Genomic DNA, 20442 nt, shown 5'->3' with positions numbered 1-20442 from the left:
TGTACAATATGTCTGCCAATATAGAGAATAACTCAATGCACCATCTCCTTTGAAAAATTTTCAATTAATGAGGTTGATAACCACATATTTGTTGTTAGGGGAGAAGTCATAGGAATAAAAGAGTACAAGATGAAAAAAGGTAAAACTTACCCCATAACTCTTCCTATAATATGATGATTTTCAAGCCATAGCTGGTCGTCTGCATATATCCCATAACTATCATCCAATAGATTAGCATCACCTTAACAATAACCATGTTATCGTGTTACAAGCTAATAATCATATATGTATACACTATATTTCTAACGCAAGTACAAAAAAAAACCGTATCATATCAAATATATCAAATTAACACTGCTACCGTAGTTAAGATATTCATCTTATGTTTCTAATGCACTAATTCATCATTAACATCTCTAATTATACTTAATAAAAAAAATTAATATTAATAATTTTTGTATTGAGAGTTTAGACAAATCAAATAAGATCTTACTTGACTATTTTTCAACTTGTGGAGAAAGAATAAAAATACAAATTAAAACTGATTAATAAACAATGTCCAATGAACAATTATCGCAAAATGTTGGGGATATAATTAGTATAAATCAAAGCCATATTTAACAATGCTATTATAGTGACTACTATGTATCACCATATCATTTCTATAACCGTGACTGAAATGACATACCATGCTACTATATTAAACATAACTCCCAATCAGTCATGACTCATGACTACCAATAAGTTGATGATTTATGATTTACCTTTTGTCAACAAATTAACTTCATTTGAATCATGCTTCATATGGATCTGTATGAATTAACATAACATATATAAGTTAAATTTTTATAATTGATATTTATAGTATTTATAGTATTTATATATGTATATGATCTTCTTTTAAAGGAATATAGTTAATTTCACCTTAATTACACGATGAACAATAGGAATGTCCTTTCCCTGAATAACAAACCAAAAAAATTAAAATAATAATAAGTCTTAAAAGCATAGTAGAAAAGTCAATGGATAATAATAACATATAAAATCAAACCATATAGTCACCCAAACCGCAAGACTTCAATATGAGACTACTTGGACCTCTTCAAAGCTAGGGTAAGTTTAGGGTAAGGTTAGGAAAGCCAGGATTTAAATTAGGGGGGCAAAATTAATCATGATTATCCTTCTTAATAATGCAGACATCAGAGGCAAAGCCAGTATTATTAGGGGAGCAAAATTGTCGATATACTAGTAAATTATTTTCTATATAAAAATTAGTTAAACTACGAAATTTTTTAAATCACATAAACTAAAATGAACTTGAATCGTAGCAAAAACTATATTTACTAAATGGAGCTAAGCTTTCCTATGATTACCCCTTTTGAAAAAACTAAGTGTTTTGACTCCATATATTTCCTAATAAGTTTTCCAAAAAAGACACTATTAAAATTAAGATAACAAAAATGATACCCACACTAAAAAGAATAAATGTGAAATTATAAAAGAAGATGAGTAATGACATTAAATACCAATTTATTACTCTATAATAAAATAGTAGTATAAATCATGGTTTGATCCCTTAACCTTAGATTACAAATGAGTTACTCCAATTATTGAGTTGTAATAAATTTTGTTATGTTTCCGCACTCATTAAACTATATATCATTTTGGGGAGAATGGGGGAAGCCGAAAATACAAAGAATCACATTTTCGGTAAGGAGGGCAATGCCTCCCCCAGTCCCCCATGTAGTTTCACCTATGAATGCAGTACCGTCCAACAATAATACAAGATTGATCATCAATAATACTCCCTCCTATTCATAGAGAATGAGATATTTGAGTTTTGCACCAAAATCAAGAAGGGGTGGAGGTCCACTTAAAAGTGGGGGGAAAACTCTCTTTTTCCATTAAGGGTATTGATATTTATGTGTTATTGTGTTGTTGTAGTAAGGGTAAAAGGGTAAAAAAGAATGATAAAAATAATAATTCTTAAAGCGAACTAGATTAAGAGTTTAATCTTAAGAAATATTCTATATGGTAGGCACCAACTACCGAAAAAGACTACTAGTAACAATTCTTAAAACAATTTCCACTAAATAACACTCTAATGTTAAACAATAACCTCCATTAACACTATGAAGGAAAAGCGTTAGTTTTTCCATTATGTTGAGAAATTACATTTTACCCTTCTTTTCTTCCTCCATTCTTATTCTTCTTTTTCAGAAGTAGAATGTTATTTTATAAAATTCAAACATGCAGTCTAGGTTGGTTGGCTAAATATCTTATTACCCATTTATTTTTGTAAGAAATTCTGATCTGGGTCTTAATAATTCCCTTCTTCTAATACGAAAGGGTTTTGCTTTGGATTTCTTTTAGCATTTTAACTCAGGTAAAGTTGTAATCAGTTTACATTTTACTTGTTTTTTTGGGTTATCAAATTGCTATTATTTGACGAAAAGTTGAAAATTAGGGTACAATTTGACGATGAAGTGGGTTTTGTTTGTTGTTGTTGATTTCAGGGATGGGGAAGAATACAATATTGATTCCTGCTGATGAAATTGTTTTGAGTGCAGTCAAGTATGAGTATAAGCAAATTGATGGTTAGTTGCTTAATTTTGTTATTTTTTCTCTACGTTTTTGTTTTTAAGAGTAATTTTATTCCATATCATGATCCAATTAGTGCTTTTGATGGAGTTTACGAAATTTGGTCATCTGGGTATGGCGAGTTATAGTTTATACTGGAATTTTTAGAGTACTAACTTAGGCTGGCATGGTTAATAGTTTTTGAAAGAATGGAGGAGGAAGAAGATTAGGGGTAAAATTATAATTTCTCAACATAAATGAAAAATAAATTTATTTTTTCATAATGTTACAGTAACTCATTGTTTAACAGTAGGATGCTATTTTGTGAAAATTTTTTTTTAGGAATTGCTATCACCGACGTTTTTCAATGAGGAGTTCTGAGCATGTTTAACATGTTTAACCTCTTTAATTGAAAACCTCAATATTAAATTATATAGTGTATATTAAATGTTTAAAGAAACAAATTTACTTGAAAAATAGTACAATTTTTAAAATTGCACAAAAACTTTAAAAAAATTGTTAAATTTTACTCTGCCAGCCAATTCTTATATAGTCTACTTACAACTGCCAGAATGTTAAAATAGTGAACGGATGCGCATATCCTCTCCTTCATATTTTTATCCACCAAACGATTTCATATTTATCAACTACCAATCATGATGACTGAAATTTCTATGCTCAAACCTGAGTATGTATTCAAATACATACCGACCCATTATAGCCAGGTACGCATGGATCACAATTGTACCCACTAATCGAACTTATACAAATCTCATATTTACTCAATGTTCACATTAAATATGTTGAAGACCACTATTATTTCTAATTTACCAAATATAACATGAAATGTGATGAGATGAAATCAAATTCAACATACCATTTACTATACTCTTGAAACGATTCTATCAATGGATCAAAAACTCAAACTACCTTTAATTAGGCAATTTTAGAAACTTTCTATCTTTAATTTTTTTCTAATTAAATAAATAATATATAAAAGTATTTTAAAATATTATATTATGAGTTTAGGGAGGGTGGGTATGGGCCTTATACCCCTAGAGTTGGCAAGTGTATAAAATTATATAGGTTTCAAATCGCGTTTATTCCACCTAGTTGGGGCATGTATGGGTATGAATTAGATGGACCGTAGGTGTATACGACTATAAAAAGTCTAATCCATCATGGGTAGTGCATAGGTGGTGGATATGACGTCTTATCCGCCTTATATATACTCGCCCCCGCTCCATATCCATTCGCCCTGCACTATACCCACTTGGCCCGCCCCTTACCCATCAGCGACATATCTGTTAGAAGCATAACCCACATGTTATCCCACATTAAAAAATTAGAGAAATATTGACTACATATAAACTTGATGGGTTACTCCTCTTATAACTGATTGGTTTTTGAATGAAACTTCATTAGGCCGGTGTGCAATCAACTTTTGTCTTGTGCAGGTCTTGTTGTGTATAATCCAAATGACACATTTTTCGTGGTATCAAAACGAATGATTTCTGATCAACTAGAAAACAATAAATCTAAGTGTTCCATGAATTTAAAAAACAACGTACAAGTTCGAGAAGGATGACATTCTCACTTAATTAGAAAATAAGCTCACATGTTTGAGGGAATGTTAGAAGAATAATTTTTATGTGAACCCAAATCAAAACATTAGAGAGTTGGTGACTAACATTTAAGCTTGATGGGCTACTCCATCTATGTCCAATTCATTATAGAATGGAACCTCATTGTCGGGCTTGAATACAATCAACTTTGATTTTTTGCGTGTATTGATATGCACAAGCCTAATTACAAATTTATCAATCAATATCTACATTGCATTACTATTTACATCAATGTTTTATATTTTAATTAAAAAGTTAACAAAATATTGACAAATACTTAAGAATATTAATTTTATTTTATTAAGTTGCAAGGTTTATATAAAATTAGATTACAATTAAATTTATAAGGAATTGTATTAGAATTGTATTGTGATTATTATATTTTATTGGGCCATTGTATAGCCCATCTTTTTAAATTGATGTTCTTGTATATATACTCATTTTTGTCAATAAGAAAACCGAAGAGAAAAACATTATTCAAACATGGTATCTGGCTTAAATTAATTTTTCTTCACAATTATTTTTATTTTGACAGTCGCTCTTTGACACCGGTGCCGACAGTCAAAATTCATTTTTGGTTTTTACAGCTTCAGCCGACAAACAAGAACAATTAGTGGTATTCTTCTCTGTCTTATTTTTGTATTTTTGTGGGTTTGCTATTCGTTTCTCATTGATTGGAACACAAAGGAACTCAGATGTTGTTTTCCGGTCTATGATGGACGAAAGATCTTAACAGGGGCGGATTCAGGCCATGGCAATGCTGTCAAGTGACAGCATATGATCATGATAGAGTTGGTAATGAAACTTATCTTTCATTCCCGAGACCAGAGATCTAGCCTTGCATAGTGCGTACTTTAAACCATTTTTTTTAATTTTGGGTTTGAAAAACTGATTTAGAGTTTTCATTCACTCCTTCCTCGTCCCTGGATCTTAATATGGTGTTGAGCATTCAATTTGTTATTACCTGATATTCTATGCTACAGTATCTCCTTTTTTTAGATTTCAATTCTTGTGTTTTTCTTACCTATTTGTGGTCATTGCCCATTTTTTATATTGCTCGATTAATCATTATACTGATTTGGGATTGATTAACATTTTGTTTCACCATTATTACTCATGAGTACTCTTTGCTATGAACTTTACTAACAACACCTAAAGCGTTGCTTCAAATTCAAAATCTAATTTCTATTGCACTTATTATCACCGTGGTGGACATAATGTGGACTATTGTTGGGCAAAACATGGTTTGCCTGTGTGGTGGAAAAATATATATTCTCATAGTAATAACAACCGCGAATCTCCTAGTTCTTCTGATAACATTTTGGATATTTCTTCAGCTCCGGGATCTTTTTGCAGTTCACATTATCCTGATTATTTATGTAGTGAGTCCACTACCTCTTGGCTACTTGATTCGGGTGCATCTCATCACGTCATTGGAAATCGTCTTACTACTTCACGCTTGTGATTTTACCCATTGTTCAATTGGTCTTCCGGATGGCAAGCAAGTTCTCTCCACTGTACAGGGTGAAGTGTAATTGTGCACCAAAGTTATTCTTAACAATGCGTATTATCTGCCCTCTTTGACAGCTTATTAAAATGTTGGTTGTATTTTCACTTTTACTGATACATTGTGTGTCATTTAGGACCAACACTTGAGGACTTTGATTGGACTAGGTGAACGAAGAGATAGACTGTACTACTTTCGTGGACATACCTGAAACACGTGTATTGCCTATTACTGAGTGTACTTTTGATTTTTGGCATCAACGACTTAGGCATCCTTCGAATAAAGTAGTGCGATCCCTTCCCTTTTTTGTTAAAAGTTCCCTACAACTGTTAATAACACTTGTGATGAATGTCATCAAGCAAAACATTCTAGATCTCCCTTTCCTATCAGGTGAAAGTAGAGCTACTTTCACGGTTTGAGATTATACATTGTGATTTACTGGGAAAATATCATACTCCTTCCTGTGGCGCATCTTATTTTCTCACTTTAGTGGATGATTATTCTAGGGTTGTTTTGGTTTATCTCCTTTTTGACAAAACAGAAATTACTACGATGTTTAAGTCAATCTTTTCTATGATTGAGAGGCAATTTAATGCCAAAGTTAAAGTGATTCGTAGTGATAATGGTACAAAGTTCAATGGTATGCGTGAATTTTTTTCAGACAATGGCATTTTACTTTAAACTTCATGTGTAGATACACCACAACAAAATGGGAGGGTTGAACGCAAGCATCGCCATATATTGAATGTTGCCCGCGCTTTGCGTTTTCAAGCTATTCACCTCTACATTTTTGGGGTGATTGTGTTTTGGATGCTAGTTATATTATTTGTCGAACTCCATCCTCCGTGATTGACTTTAAAGCTCCATATGAAATTTTATTTGGCAAGCCTCCTTCCTTTGATGACATGCGTTGTATTGGGTGCTTATGTTATGCTCACGATCACCGTTCATAGAGAGAAAAAATTTCTAGTAGGAATATTTGATGACGTGCGTTGTATTGTAGCGCAATGTATTTTTGTTGGGTACCCTCAAGGTAAAAAGGGTTGAAAATTATATGATCCTAAGACGGGGGATTACTTTGTTTCTAGAGATGTCCATTTGTATGAGCATGAATTTCCATTTGCTCATCCTTTTCTACTGCCCTTGCACATATTGTTGCCCCAAACTTGGAAGAACTTTCATATCATGACATTATTGAATCTTCTCATGATGCATACATTGGTTCACCCTACATCGAGTTATCTACAGTTCCTGGTTCAACAGCTAGTGAAGTGGTTGTTGCTCCTTTAGTTGGGCCAGATGTGATTGAAACTTCTAGGGAAACCAGGATCAATAATACGGATGAGATTTCTGGTGAGTTTACTATTATGCAGGCGGAAGATTTGGCTACTGTGCCAGTGCATAATTTGGGCCACAATGACATTATTTTGGATGGTTTGGAAACTACTGCTTCTTCTGATCGTGTTTTGAGGGATGAGGTTGTGGCCACTCCTATTATTCTAGATTCTGATGATAAAGGAATAGGCAAACACATTTGGTATCCTTCCACAAAGCTATGAGGTTATGTCACCAACACTATACATAAAGTTAGTCCTCCTTCTTCTCCATTACCTAGTTCTGGTTAGTCCTCTGGTACATCATATCCTATAACACACTATATTAATTGTGATTGCTTTTCAATGGCCTATAAAAAATATCTTGCAGCAGTATCTAGCAACTTGGAGCCTCGGTCTTTCAAAGAAGCTATGAAGGATCCGGGGTGGCAAGCTGCTATGAAAAAAGAGATCCAAGCTTTAGAAGAAGATGGTACTTAGTCTATTACTACTCTTCCTCCAAGTAAGAAAGCTCTTGGTAGTCAGTAAATCTACAACATAAAGTACAGCTTAGATGATAGCGTTGAATGTCTCAAAGCTCGCTTAGTTATGTTTGGTAATCATCCGATTGCAGGCATAAACTCCACTGATACGTTTGCGCTAGTGGCCAAGATGACCACAATTCGAGCTTTTCTTTCTATGGTCGCTGCGAAAAATTAAGACTTGCACCAAATAGATGTTCACAACGCCTTTTTGCATGGTGATTTATTTGAAGATGTGTATATAAGTTTGCCTCTGGGATTTCAAGGTGGTCATTCTTGTAAGATTTGTCATCTACAAAAATCTTGATATGGTCTCAAATAGGCACCCCGACGTTGGTTTGCCAAGTTAGCCAACTCTCATCGAGAGTATGGGTTTCGCCAGTCTTACTACAACTATTCTCTTTTTACATATCAAAAGGGTGCAACTCAATTGAATGTCCTTATCTACTTGGATGATCTTATTTTTTTTGTTAATAATTCCGCTACTCTTCTAAATTTTAAACAATACTTGTGTTCTTGCTTTCACATGAAAGATCTTGGGATCTTAAATTATTTTCTGTGAATAGAAGTTTCTAGAAATTCAGAGGGCATTTATTTATGCTAACGTAAATATGCTTTGGACATCATTTCTAAAACGGGTAATCTTAGTTCCAAACATGCATTTGTTCCGATGAAACATAACCATAGGCTTATGCAGTCTAATAGTCTTCTTCTTGAGAATGTTCAGCAATATTGGCGGTTGATTGGTCGTTTAATTTATTTGTCTTTTACTCGACCTGATTTGGCATATTCAGTGCATGTGTTGTCTCAATTTCTTCATGCTACTTGACATGACATTGGGATGTTGCTATTCGTGTTGTTTGTTACCTTAATGGTTGTTTGTGTCAAAAAATTCTTCTTAGCTCTATTGTGACTTGTCTTTTTCTGGTTGGTGTGTTTCTGATTGGGCAGCATGCCCTCTTACTCGTCGTTCTGAGATGGGGTGGTTAATCTTTCTTGAGCAATTGCCTATTTCACGGAAGACAAAGAAAAAAATTACCGTATCTAGATACTATGCTGAAGCCGAGTACCGTTCTATAGCTGCACTAACATGTGAACTTAAATGATTGAAGGGTTTGCTTATGAGCTTATGGGTGCATCATCCAAAAGCCATGAAGTTGCATTGTGATAGTCGATTTGCTCTTTATCTTGCTCAAAACTCAGTATTTTATAAACGCACGAAACATATTGAAGTTGATTGTCATTTTGTTTGAGACACCATTCAAGAAGGTCTTATAAGTCCTTCTCATATTCTCATTGGTACACAATTGGCAGACATTTCACCAAGGCGTTGGGCTATCCTCAGTTTCAATTCCTTCTTTGCAAGTTGGGTATTTGTGATCTTCGTGTTTCAACTTTAGGAGAGTATTAGGGTTGTATAGTATTTATTATAATTTATTGGGCCATTGTATAGCCCATCTTCCTAAAAATATATACTCATTTTGTCAATAAGAAAACCCAAGGGAAAAACATTATTCCAACACAATTGTGATTATGTGCAGCACATATAATGCAAGTATGGAATGAATGTGAGGCAGGTTTAAAGTGATGTATATACCGAGTTGGCCATAGTGGACGGAGATGTGTTTTATTACATAACCAATTGGGCAAGCATGGGTATGAATATTTTACCCGACATAGGTAGCGAGTTGGTGGTGGATATGAAAATTTTAGGTAGATATGAGAAAAGGAAAAAACATATTGCACCCGTTTGCCCATTTTACTCCACACTACTAATGACAAATAAGACTTTTCATACTTATACCCACTCACTATTCATCTAATTTTTCCATTAGAGTGGATGTGATTCAAAACCCGTAAAAATATACCTTATGAGTTGATCAAATAAAATTAATCATATTTCTTTTAAGTGTCATGACTTGGTGATCAAATAAAATTTTATTTAACATGAATAGGAGAACCAACCTCAATCTTGAAAACAACAATCTCTCCTGGTTGAATAGGACTTTTCTTCATGGTATTTAGGAATAAAATATCACCCTAAGTCACAAAATATTAATTTAGTTAGACATCATCATTGAATTAACAACACACATTATAAAAATACAATTTTTTACAAACTAAATTACCGTAAAACTCTAAACTTCAACCAAAATTAATAATTATACTTTATTCTATTCACAAGTGTTTCATTTGTTTTATACACTCTATTCAATACACTTATTCAATCCTTAATATCTTTAATAGTACATAATTAAAAATTATAAAAAGTTGATATAAATAATCCTTGCATTGAGACGAATTAAACAAAATTACACTTGATTATATTTTAACTTATAGATTTATAATAAAATGCAAATCAAGAGCAAGAGATGAACAGTACCCAAAAATTAAATGGAACACTTGTGGTGAATAGGAGGGTGTATTTAAAAATCAAAAATAAAATAATAAAACAACAAATATAATGTGTGTATATATATATATATATATATATATATATATATATATATATATATATATATATATATGAAAAAAGGAAGAAAAAACGGATAGAGGACTACCCTTCGAATACCGGGTTCCATGCTGCCAGTAAGAACAACAACAACAGGATACTTGCTTCCTGTTACCATTATTAGCAACTGCCATATTATCAACGTCGTTGATAATATTCTACCTATTATTTTTAATATTATAATCAGTATCTCATTAGATTAGATGATAAATTTATTAGTAGCTAGACTAATGATTTTCATAGAAAAATCAACAATCACAATTATCAACTAGAAAATAGATTAATTATAATACTTCGTCTCATAATAGACAATATCATATAAGATGAATTGTACCAAATTACAAAAAGTATGAAATCAACTTAAAATGAGTTGTGATCGATGAATATTGTGTAAAGAGTAATTTTATTTGGGTCACAAATAAACTTAATACAAAAGTCAAATAGATAAAAAATTTCAAAAGAGCCGAATAAATATATTGAAAAATAAAAATAACAAAAGATAAAGATTGTGAATGAAAAATCATATATTATAAAGTCTTAAAAATCAATTTAAATTTTAATTAAATTATTTTTTTTGATGGTATTTAAATTATATTTACCTTTAATTTGAAATGAAATATTTAATAACATTAATTCCTTAAGATCATCATTAACAAAGCTAAAACAATTGATCAAATGTACTAGTACTTTATAATCAGCAGCTGAAATAGTAATTTTAACATTTACGTAGATTAATAAAGGTAAAAGACACTCTCAGTATCCCGTCTGAGTGGAGGTTTTTTTTTCTCTTAAAAATACGGACAAATCATACGGTATACATTTAAGATATCAACTCAAAGTAAAAATTTAGATTATTATTAAAATCTTAAAGTATTTATTTATATTAATTTTTTTCCTCTATTTTATTATATTTACTATAATTTAGTTTTTATATAATTTAATTTGTTATTTTGATTATCTATATATTGAGCTATATTAATATAAAAATTATAAAAAGTTAATATTATTAAAGTTTGTTATTAAACGATTCAAACGAGCTCTCATTTGATTACGTTTTTTCTTACACATTAGTAGCAATATATGAAATAAGTTTGAACGATTACTTATATCAATAACCGTAATTTAATGAGTATTTCAAAATAAAAAAGTAAAAAAATAAAAATTAAAAAGCGGAAAAAGAAAAAAACCTAAGTTGATGAATCGCACGGCAGCAGTCCATAGTTGAATAGGAGGAAGAATAGTAGGAGTAGGCATTAAAATCTTTCTTTCTTAATTGATTTGCAAAGAATCAAATGACTGACTGCAACTGTTTAAATAAAGTTTGAGCTTAAAGTTGTGTGTTCGTGTTCCAGGCGATGTGGCACTTTTCTATTGGTTGAATGATACGAAATTGATTATTGATAGACTTTGAATAGTCGTGCTTCTTTTTCTTTTCTTTTTATAATAAAACAATTTATTTTTTATGAGGTCTATTATTTTAAGTAATTACTTTAAAATTATAGTAGTTATTATACAATACTTTTTTTTATTCATCATAAATTTTTTATTTGCTTTATATTAGCCAATGTTCTTAATCTTTAATATCTCTAATTGTGTATAATTAAAAATTCTAGAAAGTTGATATAAATAATCCTTGCATTGAGACGAATCAAACAAGATTTGACTTGACTATATTTTAACTTATAAGTTAAATTAAGAGTAAGAGATAAACGGTGTAAAAAAAAATATATGGATCAAAATGGTCGCCACCGACTCATTTAATATATGTGATGTGATAATAAAAACCAAGCTAAGTTTTGGTAATTTGCAAATTTATCTCTTGAAATTGGGGAAATCAAGTTCCTACTTCGTCCTTTTTTGTTTTGTTTTGTAAGCGTGTGTGGTTTTTTTTGTTCCATTTTTGTAATTTGTTCCTATTTAATCAAATATGTAAAATAGTACTTCTATTATTTCAAATATACAAAAGAAAAATAAAAAATTCTTTCTCGATGTGTATGTAAATGCCTAAAATGAATATAATCATGAATCATACTTCCATCTTTCTTTAAAAAAGTTCATACAAAAAGTGTTCACAATAAGAAATTGAAGTAATGATAAGATAATGGTGAAAAATTAATTGTATTTGTGAACCACACATATAATGTAATAATGAGGAACATCACGCGGCTTGCTATTACATCATGCTTTGGTTTTGGCTTTCCCCTTATCCTTTGTTTAAACTTTTTATTTTTTTCTCTTACATTTCTTCTTTATGAATTGTATATTTATAGGCTTCTTCGATCTTATGTAATATGAATTCTTTCATTTCTAGCGAAAATACTGAATTAATAAAATAGTAATACCTTTTATTTTGCTCTTGGTATTCCTATTTCTTGGCTTGTTTTCCTCACTTTATTATGATATCAGAGTAGGAATGTTCACGGAAAGTAAGTAAAATAAAATCTTTGTAATTGAAATAATGATCATAAGGTAAATTGTAAAATTATTTTACATTTGCTTTAGTTTAAAGTGGAAAATATGTAGAGTCCACAAGAAGAAAATAAAATTAAAAAAAAAATATAGAAAAATAATCTAATTTTGTTATTCATATTCCGTTACAATAAACTAAGGTATTTAATTATTCCCTCTAAAATTTCTGTTAAATATCTATAAAAATAAATAAAAATCCTAAACTATTCAAGCCATCAGTTGATGATCTCATCCTAGCAGGCATGACCGCATGAGTTCATGAAGAATGATGCCAACATTGTAATATATCATCTTAGCAACCATTGATTCACAATAAATTAATAAGGTCAACAAATATCACTATCCCTCAATATATGAAAAAAAATTAGATATAATCATATTCCTCCTTTTTTTAATAAAATTGGAGGAAAAAGTCACATATTCATATCTCTTTTGCATCCATAAAAAATGGAGGGAAAAGGCACAATTGATGGTAAAAGAGATCAAGAAAGACATAAGAAATGTAGGAGACACAAATTTGAAAGGATTTGCGTGAGTTGCACCTTTTAGAGGACTTGACTTGGAATAGGAGCAGTTGGAGACGTCGAATCTATGTTTGAGTCTCATTAGTTTTCTTGTTGTCTGTTTTTTGAGTATTGTCTTAGTAGGTTTTGTCCTCTTGTAGTTTGGTTAGTTTTGGTGTTGTGTTTGTTTATTTGCGTGTTTTTATATATTTTGTTTTTTTGTTTCTTTTGCAGGCTTTTCATTTTGTCGGAACTCATATGACAGGTGATACTCAAGTTGAGGGATCCTCTTGATCGTGACCTCCTCGTGATGAGGGTATTGGTTTTTCGTTTTTCCCACCCTCCCCAGAGCCCACCATCTCTAGACCCCGCCTTGGGCGGGACTCTTTTAGATGATGTCCATTTGCATTAGCTTGAGACTATCAATCACAGCAAATAGGAAACCTTTAGCGACAAAGGGGCTTTGTCGCTTATTTTGTCACAAAAAGCGTTTAGCGACAAAATAGGCGACAAAACGCTTTGTCGTTAAAAACTTTGTCGCTAATAAAGCTTTTTGTCGCCTTTTTTGTCGCTAGCTTAGCAACAAAACGTGAAACTTGTCTCCTTTTTCGTCACTAAAATGATGTCCAGGTCATAAAAAAATTAAACATTTGTCATTATTAACAAATAATAATAGTAAATATTAATATTATTATTTAACAATAATAGCAAATATTCAGTTTTTTAAATAATATATAAAAAAAACCATATACACAACAAAAGTGAATAAAATGAAATTTAATGATTAAATTAAATTTTAATTAGAAGCAAATATATATTGACAAATTATTTACATTATTCTATATACAATAAAAAATGTAAAAATACAAAGCTTAAGAATAATAACCACGACTATAGCGACTATCACCACCGCGGGTATTATGCAATCCCTGAGAACCACCAGATGCACCTTGGCTACTTCCCATATCACCGCCCCAACCTTGACGACCACCTATTCCTGATCCACGCCTGCATTACTGCTTTCTCTTATATCTTCTTGAGTAGGGTTGTTCTTGTCAAGTTGACCTTGCATGAATACGCGAAATTCATGCTTATACCGTTGAAGCTCAGAAATATGAGCCCTCGTTTCATCTTGAGGAGTGTGCTCTTCTCGAGGGGTGAATCGGTTCTCAAATATATTGAGGTAGTAGTATTTATTGGCGGGCCCGAAACCATAATACCCAAGAAACAAAGGCTTATTTTTTTTATTTACCTCCATGATCGCCTCTACATAAATTTTAGAGTGATCAGGTTCTTCGCCCATTCTTATTGCTTCCACTTCTAGTTTGCGATAGTGCTCCTAAAAAAATGAATGAAAATTAGACTAAAATCAAATATAACCTATAAAACTACTAATTTAATTTCAACTTACTTCATGTATTTATCGTATTCGATGATTAGGACGCGCTGGCCATCTATGTCGCATACTCCTTTGGTCATCCTAAAAAACAATTGGAATAAAGCGTTGCATGAAAACGTGATAATCGTGGATTTTTATTGCGAATATTGAATGTTTGGTCATGTCAATGTTCCTTGCTAGGTCGGACACAACCATTTGGTAACCTTAATGTCTTGAGCCACTCAAGTAGAGCATAAACATGTCTATCATCCAGGGTATATAACGCTATCGGGATTTCGTTTCCCACTGGATGCAACGCACTTCTAATGCTAAGGTCTTGTAAGTCTTTACGTGCACTAATATGATCCTTGGTACCCTTTTCAACACACATCACCGTATTAAATATATAATCGAAAATGTTCTTTTCAATGTGCATCACATCAAGACAGTGCCTGATCATATTAGCTTCCTAGTAAGGTAAGTCCCAAAACACACTTCTGTTATTCCACCCTCCACTCTATTGACCATTAATAGTCGTTATATTCGCGTGCACCATCCTCATACACTTTCTTTATTCCATACATGTGAAGTTCCACAACTCAACATCGGTGCGAGTATGTGGGGTATGATCCTCCTCTTGAACCCCCACTATGAAATAAACCCTGTCCCTTTTGAACGGGTGACGATCAGGCAAAAACATTGTCAAACCAATACATCTTTCTACTATTTCTCAAATAAAAAGCCTTTAAATCAGACATGCAATGTGGACATTCATTTTACTGTGGGTACTCTATCTGGATAACATTAAATTTTCCGAAAAGTCACTGATTGTCCACGTAATGTCGATGTTCAGCTTTGGATTGTTACGCTATGGAGTAATTGACTATTAAGAACATGTATGGTGTCTTCATGCACATCCACAGAAGGAGATTTTAAGGTGTCAAAATCACTAGCCACGATGAATATTGCCTTCCCAAGCTTTCAAAAGTGGTGAATCCGTCTGTACACAAACCGAGCCTAACATTTCTATCTGAACGGAAAAATATAGATGTGTTGCGTTAAAATGTAACCATGCCTCTGAGTCTGACGGGTGACACATTTCACCCTCTTCTATGTGGTCCTCAGCGTGCCATCTCATTTCACCGGTAGTAACTCAAGACGCATACAACTATTGTAATCGTTGACCTATCGGAAGATATATAAATTGTTTCCTCAAAATTTGTCTATTTCCAACATCGTCTCTGACTCACCTTGTTGTCGAACATGTACGATAACGTCTGGCATTTGTAGTATGACCCTAGCAGATCATATACCCATTAATGGAACTATAAATCCTCTTTGATGGCAACCCAATCCTCACTATTTGCTTCTTTATGTCGTAAAAACTAGATGTCATGGAGTTAGATTGGGGTCAAGCCTCTCGCATCAAAGTGCATATATCGTCGTATATCCACCCTGAACAATTATAATTTGTCTTTAGATTCATCATTCTCCCTATAATTGACATCTGAGAGTAATTTTCGCACCCATCATACAACGAATTGTTTGCAGCACTTAGCATTTTAAAAACATTTTTAGCCTCATGGTTCAACTCTTCAGGAATTAAATCATTAGACAACTGTTCCACCACGTCACTGTACTCATTTTGTGAAAAGAAGTTTTGGTACGTGTCCGAAAATTTACTCACAGCAGCATTATATGCCATACAAACGTAATTATATTTCTCAAGGTTAAGCGTGAGAGAAGGAATATGTACTTCTTATAGGACAAACGCATAATTGGCACTACTACTTTCACTAGCGGAGATACCATAATTATATCTCCTATCGTAATAATCTTCCACAAATCCTTTCCATAACAAATGATCCCTCACATCATTTGGTGTTTTAAAAACAATATTTTTGCATATACCACAAGGACATCTAATTTTCGATGAACGACTTTTTGAAATTGCAAATTTTAAAAATTCTTCCAAACCCCTTATGAATTCTAAATTAAATGCCTCGTCGTCAAATTCTCTTTGGTACATTCAATTTCTATTATACAAATAATAATTATTATCATTCATCATTGCGTAAACCTATATTAGATTTTGAAACACAATCTAATATTTTTAAAACTATATTTATAAAAACCATAACATATAAACAACTATAAATTTACATTTCGAAACCAAAAATACAACATAAATTTACATATCAAAATCAAAAACATAACATATAATAATCATACATTTATGAAACAAATAACACAAAAAATAGAATTTTATTCAAGTACCTTAAAAAAATTACATAAATAAAATAATCATAAATAGATAAATTAAGTAAATAAATATAATCACAATAAAATTATAAAACATACCTTTCGCAAAAAAAATACTACATTTGGAGAACTAAATGTTTTGTCGCCAGCATGTGACAATACGTTTTGCCGCTAAATTTGTAGCTAAACCTCTTTCATCAGATTTTCATTTTGTCTCCAAATTAAATTGTTTTTTGTAGTGAATATAATTACACATCATTATTCAATCTGAAAACAGAAGTATTCATCTCAGAAAATTAGAAGTATTAGTTTAAAAGGCAACAATTAAAATATCATAGAGTAAAAAAGAGAATATTGATGGGGCTTGTTATTCTAGAATGAAAACATGTCAGCACTTTCTTCATCATCATCTCCAATAGAGGAACTTATAAATGCAATTCAACAGCCACAACCAACACTTAGTGAGGAAAAAAACAACAAATCATTCAAACACTACTATCAAAAAAGGCTTGTGAAGGCCATCACTAAAGTGTTGAATTAATTTGGTTACTCAAGGAAAACTAGAGGTTGATAGGATATGGGGAGGATTAATAGCGTAGGCGGATCAACATTATAACAATGGATAACATAGACTACCCATGTTTTTTTAAAAACATATTTTTTTGTTACCTTATACTTCCTCCGTTTCATTATACTTACTACATTTGATTTTTTACGCTATCCAGTATGTTATTCAAATCACTTATATATGACATCCAGTATGTTATTTAAATCATTTATATATTGAAATATGCACATCTAAAAATTATAAAAAGTTAATTTTATAAAAATATGCGATTAGAAGATTCAAACAAGATTATACTCGCATATAATTTTTCTTTGATCTTATTATAACTTGTAACTTATAACTTTGTAGGATGCGGTGTGGATGACATATATCACCATTTTTATTTTATAGTGGCATTGACATGCTATTATTATTGTGATATTTTACTTACAGGTCAATTTTGAGTAATGAAAAATTTTTAGGTTATTAATTTTACAAATAAAACTCTGCCAAAATTTGTTACTAATTTGCTTCAAAATGTTAATGCTACCCATGCTTTTGAGTTTTGGATCTGCCACTGGTTAATAGAGTATGTCTGATTAAATTTTTTCCTTGAAAGATAGCTCAAGAGCTTTTGAGACGCTTCAAACTGTTTTCAGGAAATTGTTTTTAGGTCAAATAATAAATCTAAGACAAGGGTGTAAATAAAGTGTAGACAGGACAAGTGATTTGTTATCGAGGTTCAACTATTAATGGAACCTAGACCACTAAAAAATCTCTCTATCTTTTCTCACCACGTTCTTCCGCTTGAATGACGATCTACAAATTCCCTGTAATAAAAGACTAATCTCAATCTCACAAAATTATAACAACCAAATACTTTCAAAAGTATTCTAAGATTTGAGGGATAATTAAATTTCTAATCTGACTCTCTTTGATAAGTGCAATTATTTGCACTTATTTATATCATTTTATATCGTCTTTGTTGATAATTTCGTGTTTTTTTAAGGATGTATGTTACTTTACCTATTTTGGTTATTCATATTGATTCTGAGTGGTTTTGATTGTTTGAAGCATAATTCTTATGATTTAAGGATGACAAAGTTTACTAAAAAAATTTTAGCTTGGTTGAAGATGTTTTGTAAAGAAGTTGAGCAAAAGAGTAGAAAAGTGTTTATATTGCAAAAGTTTTGAGGTGAAATTTAATACATGTTCACTATTTTGATTGCCTTTTTATGGGAATATTGTATTAATACAAGGTTTGCAGCATTGAAAACTAGACTGCAAAAGCTTTCCAACAGCATATTATATGCCCAATTCCGACAGTCGATTAAGAAATGACGATTATTTGAAGTTTGCTGTAATTGTCAGCCAAAAAGCCAACTCAACTTTTCTGGGCATGGAAATGACCGTCGAGTATGGAGATGGCAAGGGTCCAAGACCCTATCCGGACCCTATTGGACTCTACCCATTTTTAAGGGTAAGGGTCTATTTTTTCTGGACCTTTAGGGTCCGAGTCTAAAAATATTTTAAGGGTTCGAATTCGGATAGACCCGGATCCGACCCTTGGACCCTTAAGACCCTTTTTCGATTGGTTTTCCCACTTATTTTATTTTAATGTAACGTTGCTTCTATAAATATATTTTTTTTCTAATTTTTTTATTATTATTATTATTTTTAAATTATGTTAAATTGTACATTACTACATACTAATGTTTATAGTGGTTATCTATTATATTCATTTTGTGGAGCTAAGACTATTTTGTTCAATTTGAATGCATTATTTCTAATTATGGCTATTTTTCTTAGGACTTAACAAAGTAAGATTTTTATTTTATCTTCTAATGTTGTTTTAATGTTTGTATTGTTTGAGTAATTTATGCCATGATGGTAAACTATGTTATTTTGTATAAGTTTGGTTTTTAAATTATTACTGATTTAGAAAATATAAAGTAATTTCATATGAATTTTAGGAACCTAGACCTTGAGTGCCTGATAAGGGTTTAGATTTGGTAAGGGTCCATATTAGGGTCGATTTTTCATACCCTTAAATCCTACTTAATAAAACAAGTTTTTTAGGGTACGGGTCTAAACCCTAAGGGTCCGAGACCCTTAAAATTAGGGTTCGGTTCTGGACCCTACCCTAAAGTTAGGGTTCGGGTCTGGGTCTGGGTCCGGGTCCGAGTCAGGGTCTGGGTAGGGTCTAGACTTTACCCAGACCCTTAAATGCCCATCCCTAGCTGAGTAGGCTTTTGCTTCTGGATTTCCGTGAAAATTTTTTTGATCATTACATTAGTTTTGTATTATTTAATTTTATCTTTATTTTAATTAAGTTTTTAGGGTTAATTCCCTATTAATATAAATAAGAAAACAAAATTCTCTATGAGGGTTCCTTCTTTGGTTCCTCTTTTTGTTCTTGTTTTTCCTTCATCCTTCTCCATAGAACACCATTTTAAATTCTTGTAAGCTTTTAATTTCTTATCTTTAATTTATTTTCTTAATATTAGTTTAATTTTTTTATCAAATTTTTATTAGTTTAATCTTTCCTTGTCAAACTTTAATTGGTTTTCCTAAAAACTGTCATTTAATACAAGTAGTATTATTCTTCATTTTTTTGTCTCTTAGATCCTTAATTTTGTCTCTCACATTTTAATTATGGTTTTTCTTGCCAGTATAAGTATTATTATCATTATTATCATTTTTTATCATGCTTAGTTTCATTCTAGAGTTTTTATTTATTACTTTTATCATGAATAATGAGTAGATCTATTTTCTTGGGTTAGTGTTTGAACCTATAATTCGAGTATGATTTGATCATTGAAAGTGTCCATAAAATTAGGATTAAAGTGATTGAATTGTGCTAATAACCCTAAATTAAATATGTTTTGTTGAACTAATCAATAGAACTAGCGTATGAGATTATAATTTTGCTTTAGGGTAAATTTTGGTAAAATTCTTATTAATTCGTTCAATAAAAAACTAGCGTTTGAGAATTGAATTAATAGGGTCTAAATCTAATAGTTAATCAACAGATGGAGTGTTTGAGATTAACAAGATCTTATTTAATCACGTAATTAATCCGACATTTTATTGACACTGATTGAAATTTGATCATACGAGAATTTAGGGGATTCTCGACAGCCTAGATGTTTTTATCACATAGCTTCAAACCAATTTTCTTTGCATCCTTAGTTTCTTAAATCA

At 31.5% G+C, this 20442-nt stretch overlaps 1 protein-coding gene and 1 long non-coding RNA gene across 3 annotated transcripts in view; one reads left to right on the top strand and one right to left on the bottom strand.

Annotated features, from left to right (window-relative positions):
- The window catches only part of LOC130798959 (uncharacterized), a 60277-nt gene extending 48847 nt beyond the window's left edge, over window positions 1-11430 (bottom strand). For both annotated transcript variants that reach the window (XM_057662049.1, XM_057662050.1), the window contains exons 1-6: window positions 11267-11430; window positions 10129-10241; window positions 9533-9607; window positions 925-960; window positions 765-810; window positions 151-241 (exon numbers count right to left, since the gene is read on the bottom strand). In XM_057662049.1, coding sequence (XP_057518032.1) covers window positions 151-241; window positions 765-810; window positions 925-960; window positions 9533-9607; window positions 10129-10241; window positions 11267-11333 — 428 coding nt within the window. In that variant the 5' untranslated portion in view covers window positions 11334-11430. The remainder of the gene's footprint in view (window positions 1-150; window positions 242-764; window positions 811-924; window positions 961-9532; window positions 9608-10128; window positions 10242-11266) is intronic.
- On the top strand, window positions 2124-9437 carry LOC130798960 (uncharacterized). The gene is made up of 3 exons (XR_009039157.1): window positions 2124-2386; window positions 2517-2597; window positions 4741-9437. It is a non-coding gene; the product is annotated as an uncharacterized LOC130798960 (long non-coding RNA).
- Window positions 11431-20442: the final 9012 nt, after the last annotated feature.

This window comes from Amaranthus tricolor, chromosome 13 (assembly GCF_026212465.1).
Source record: "Amaranthus tricolor cultivar Red isolate AtriRed21 chromosome 13, ASM2621246v1, whole genome shotgun sequence".
Classification (NCBI taxonomy): domain Eukaryota; kingdom Viridiplantae; phylum Streptophyta; class Magnoliopsida; order Caryophyllales; family Amaranthaceae; genus Amaranthus; species Amaranthus tricolor.
Note: the sequence above shows the minus strand (reverse complement) of the source record. Positions and strands in the feature narration are given on the sequence as shown.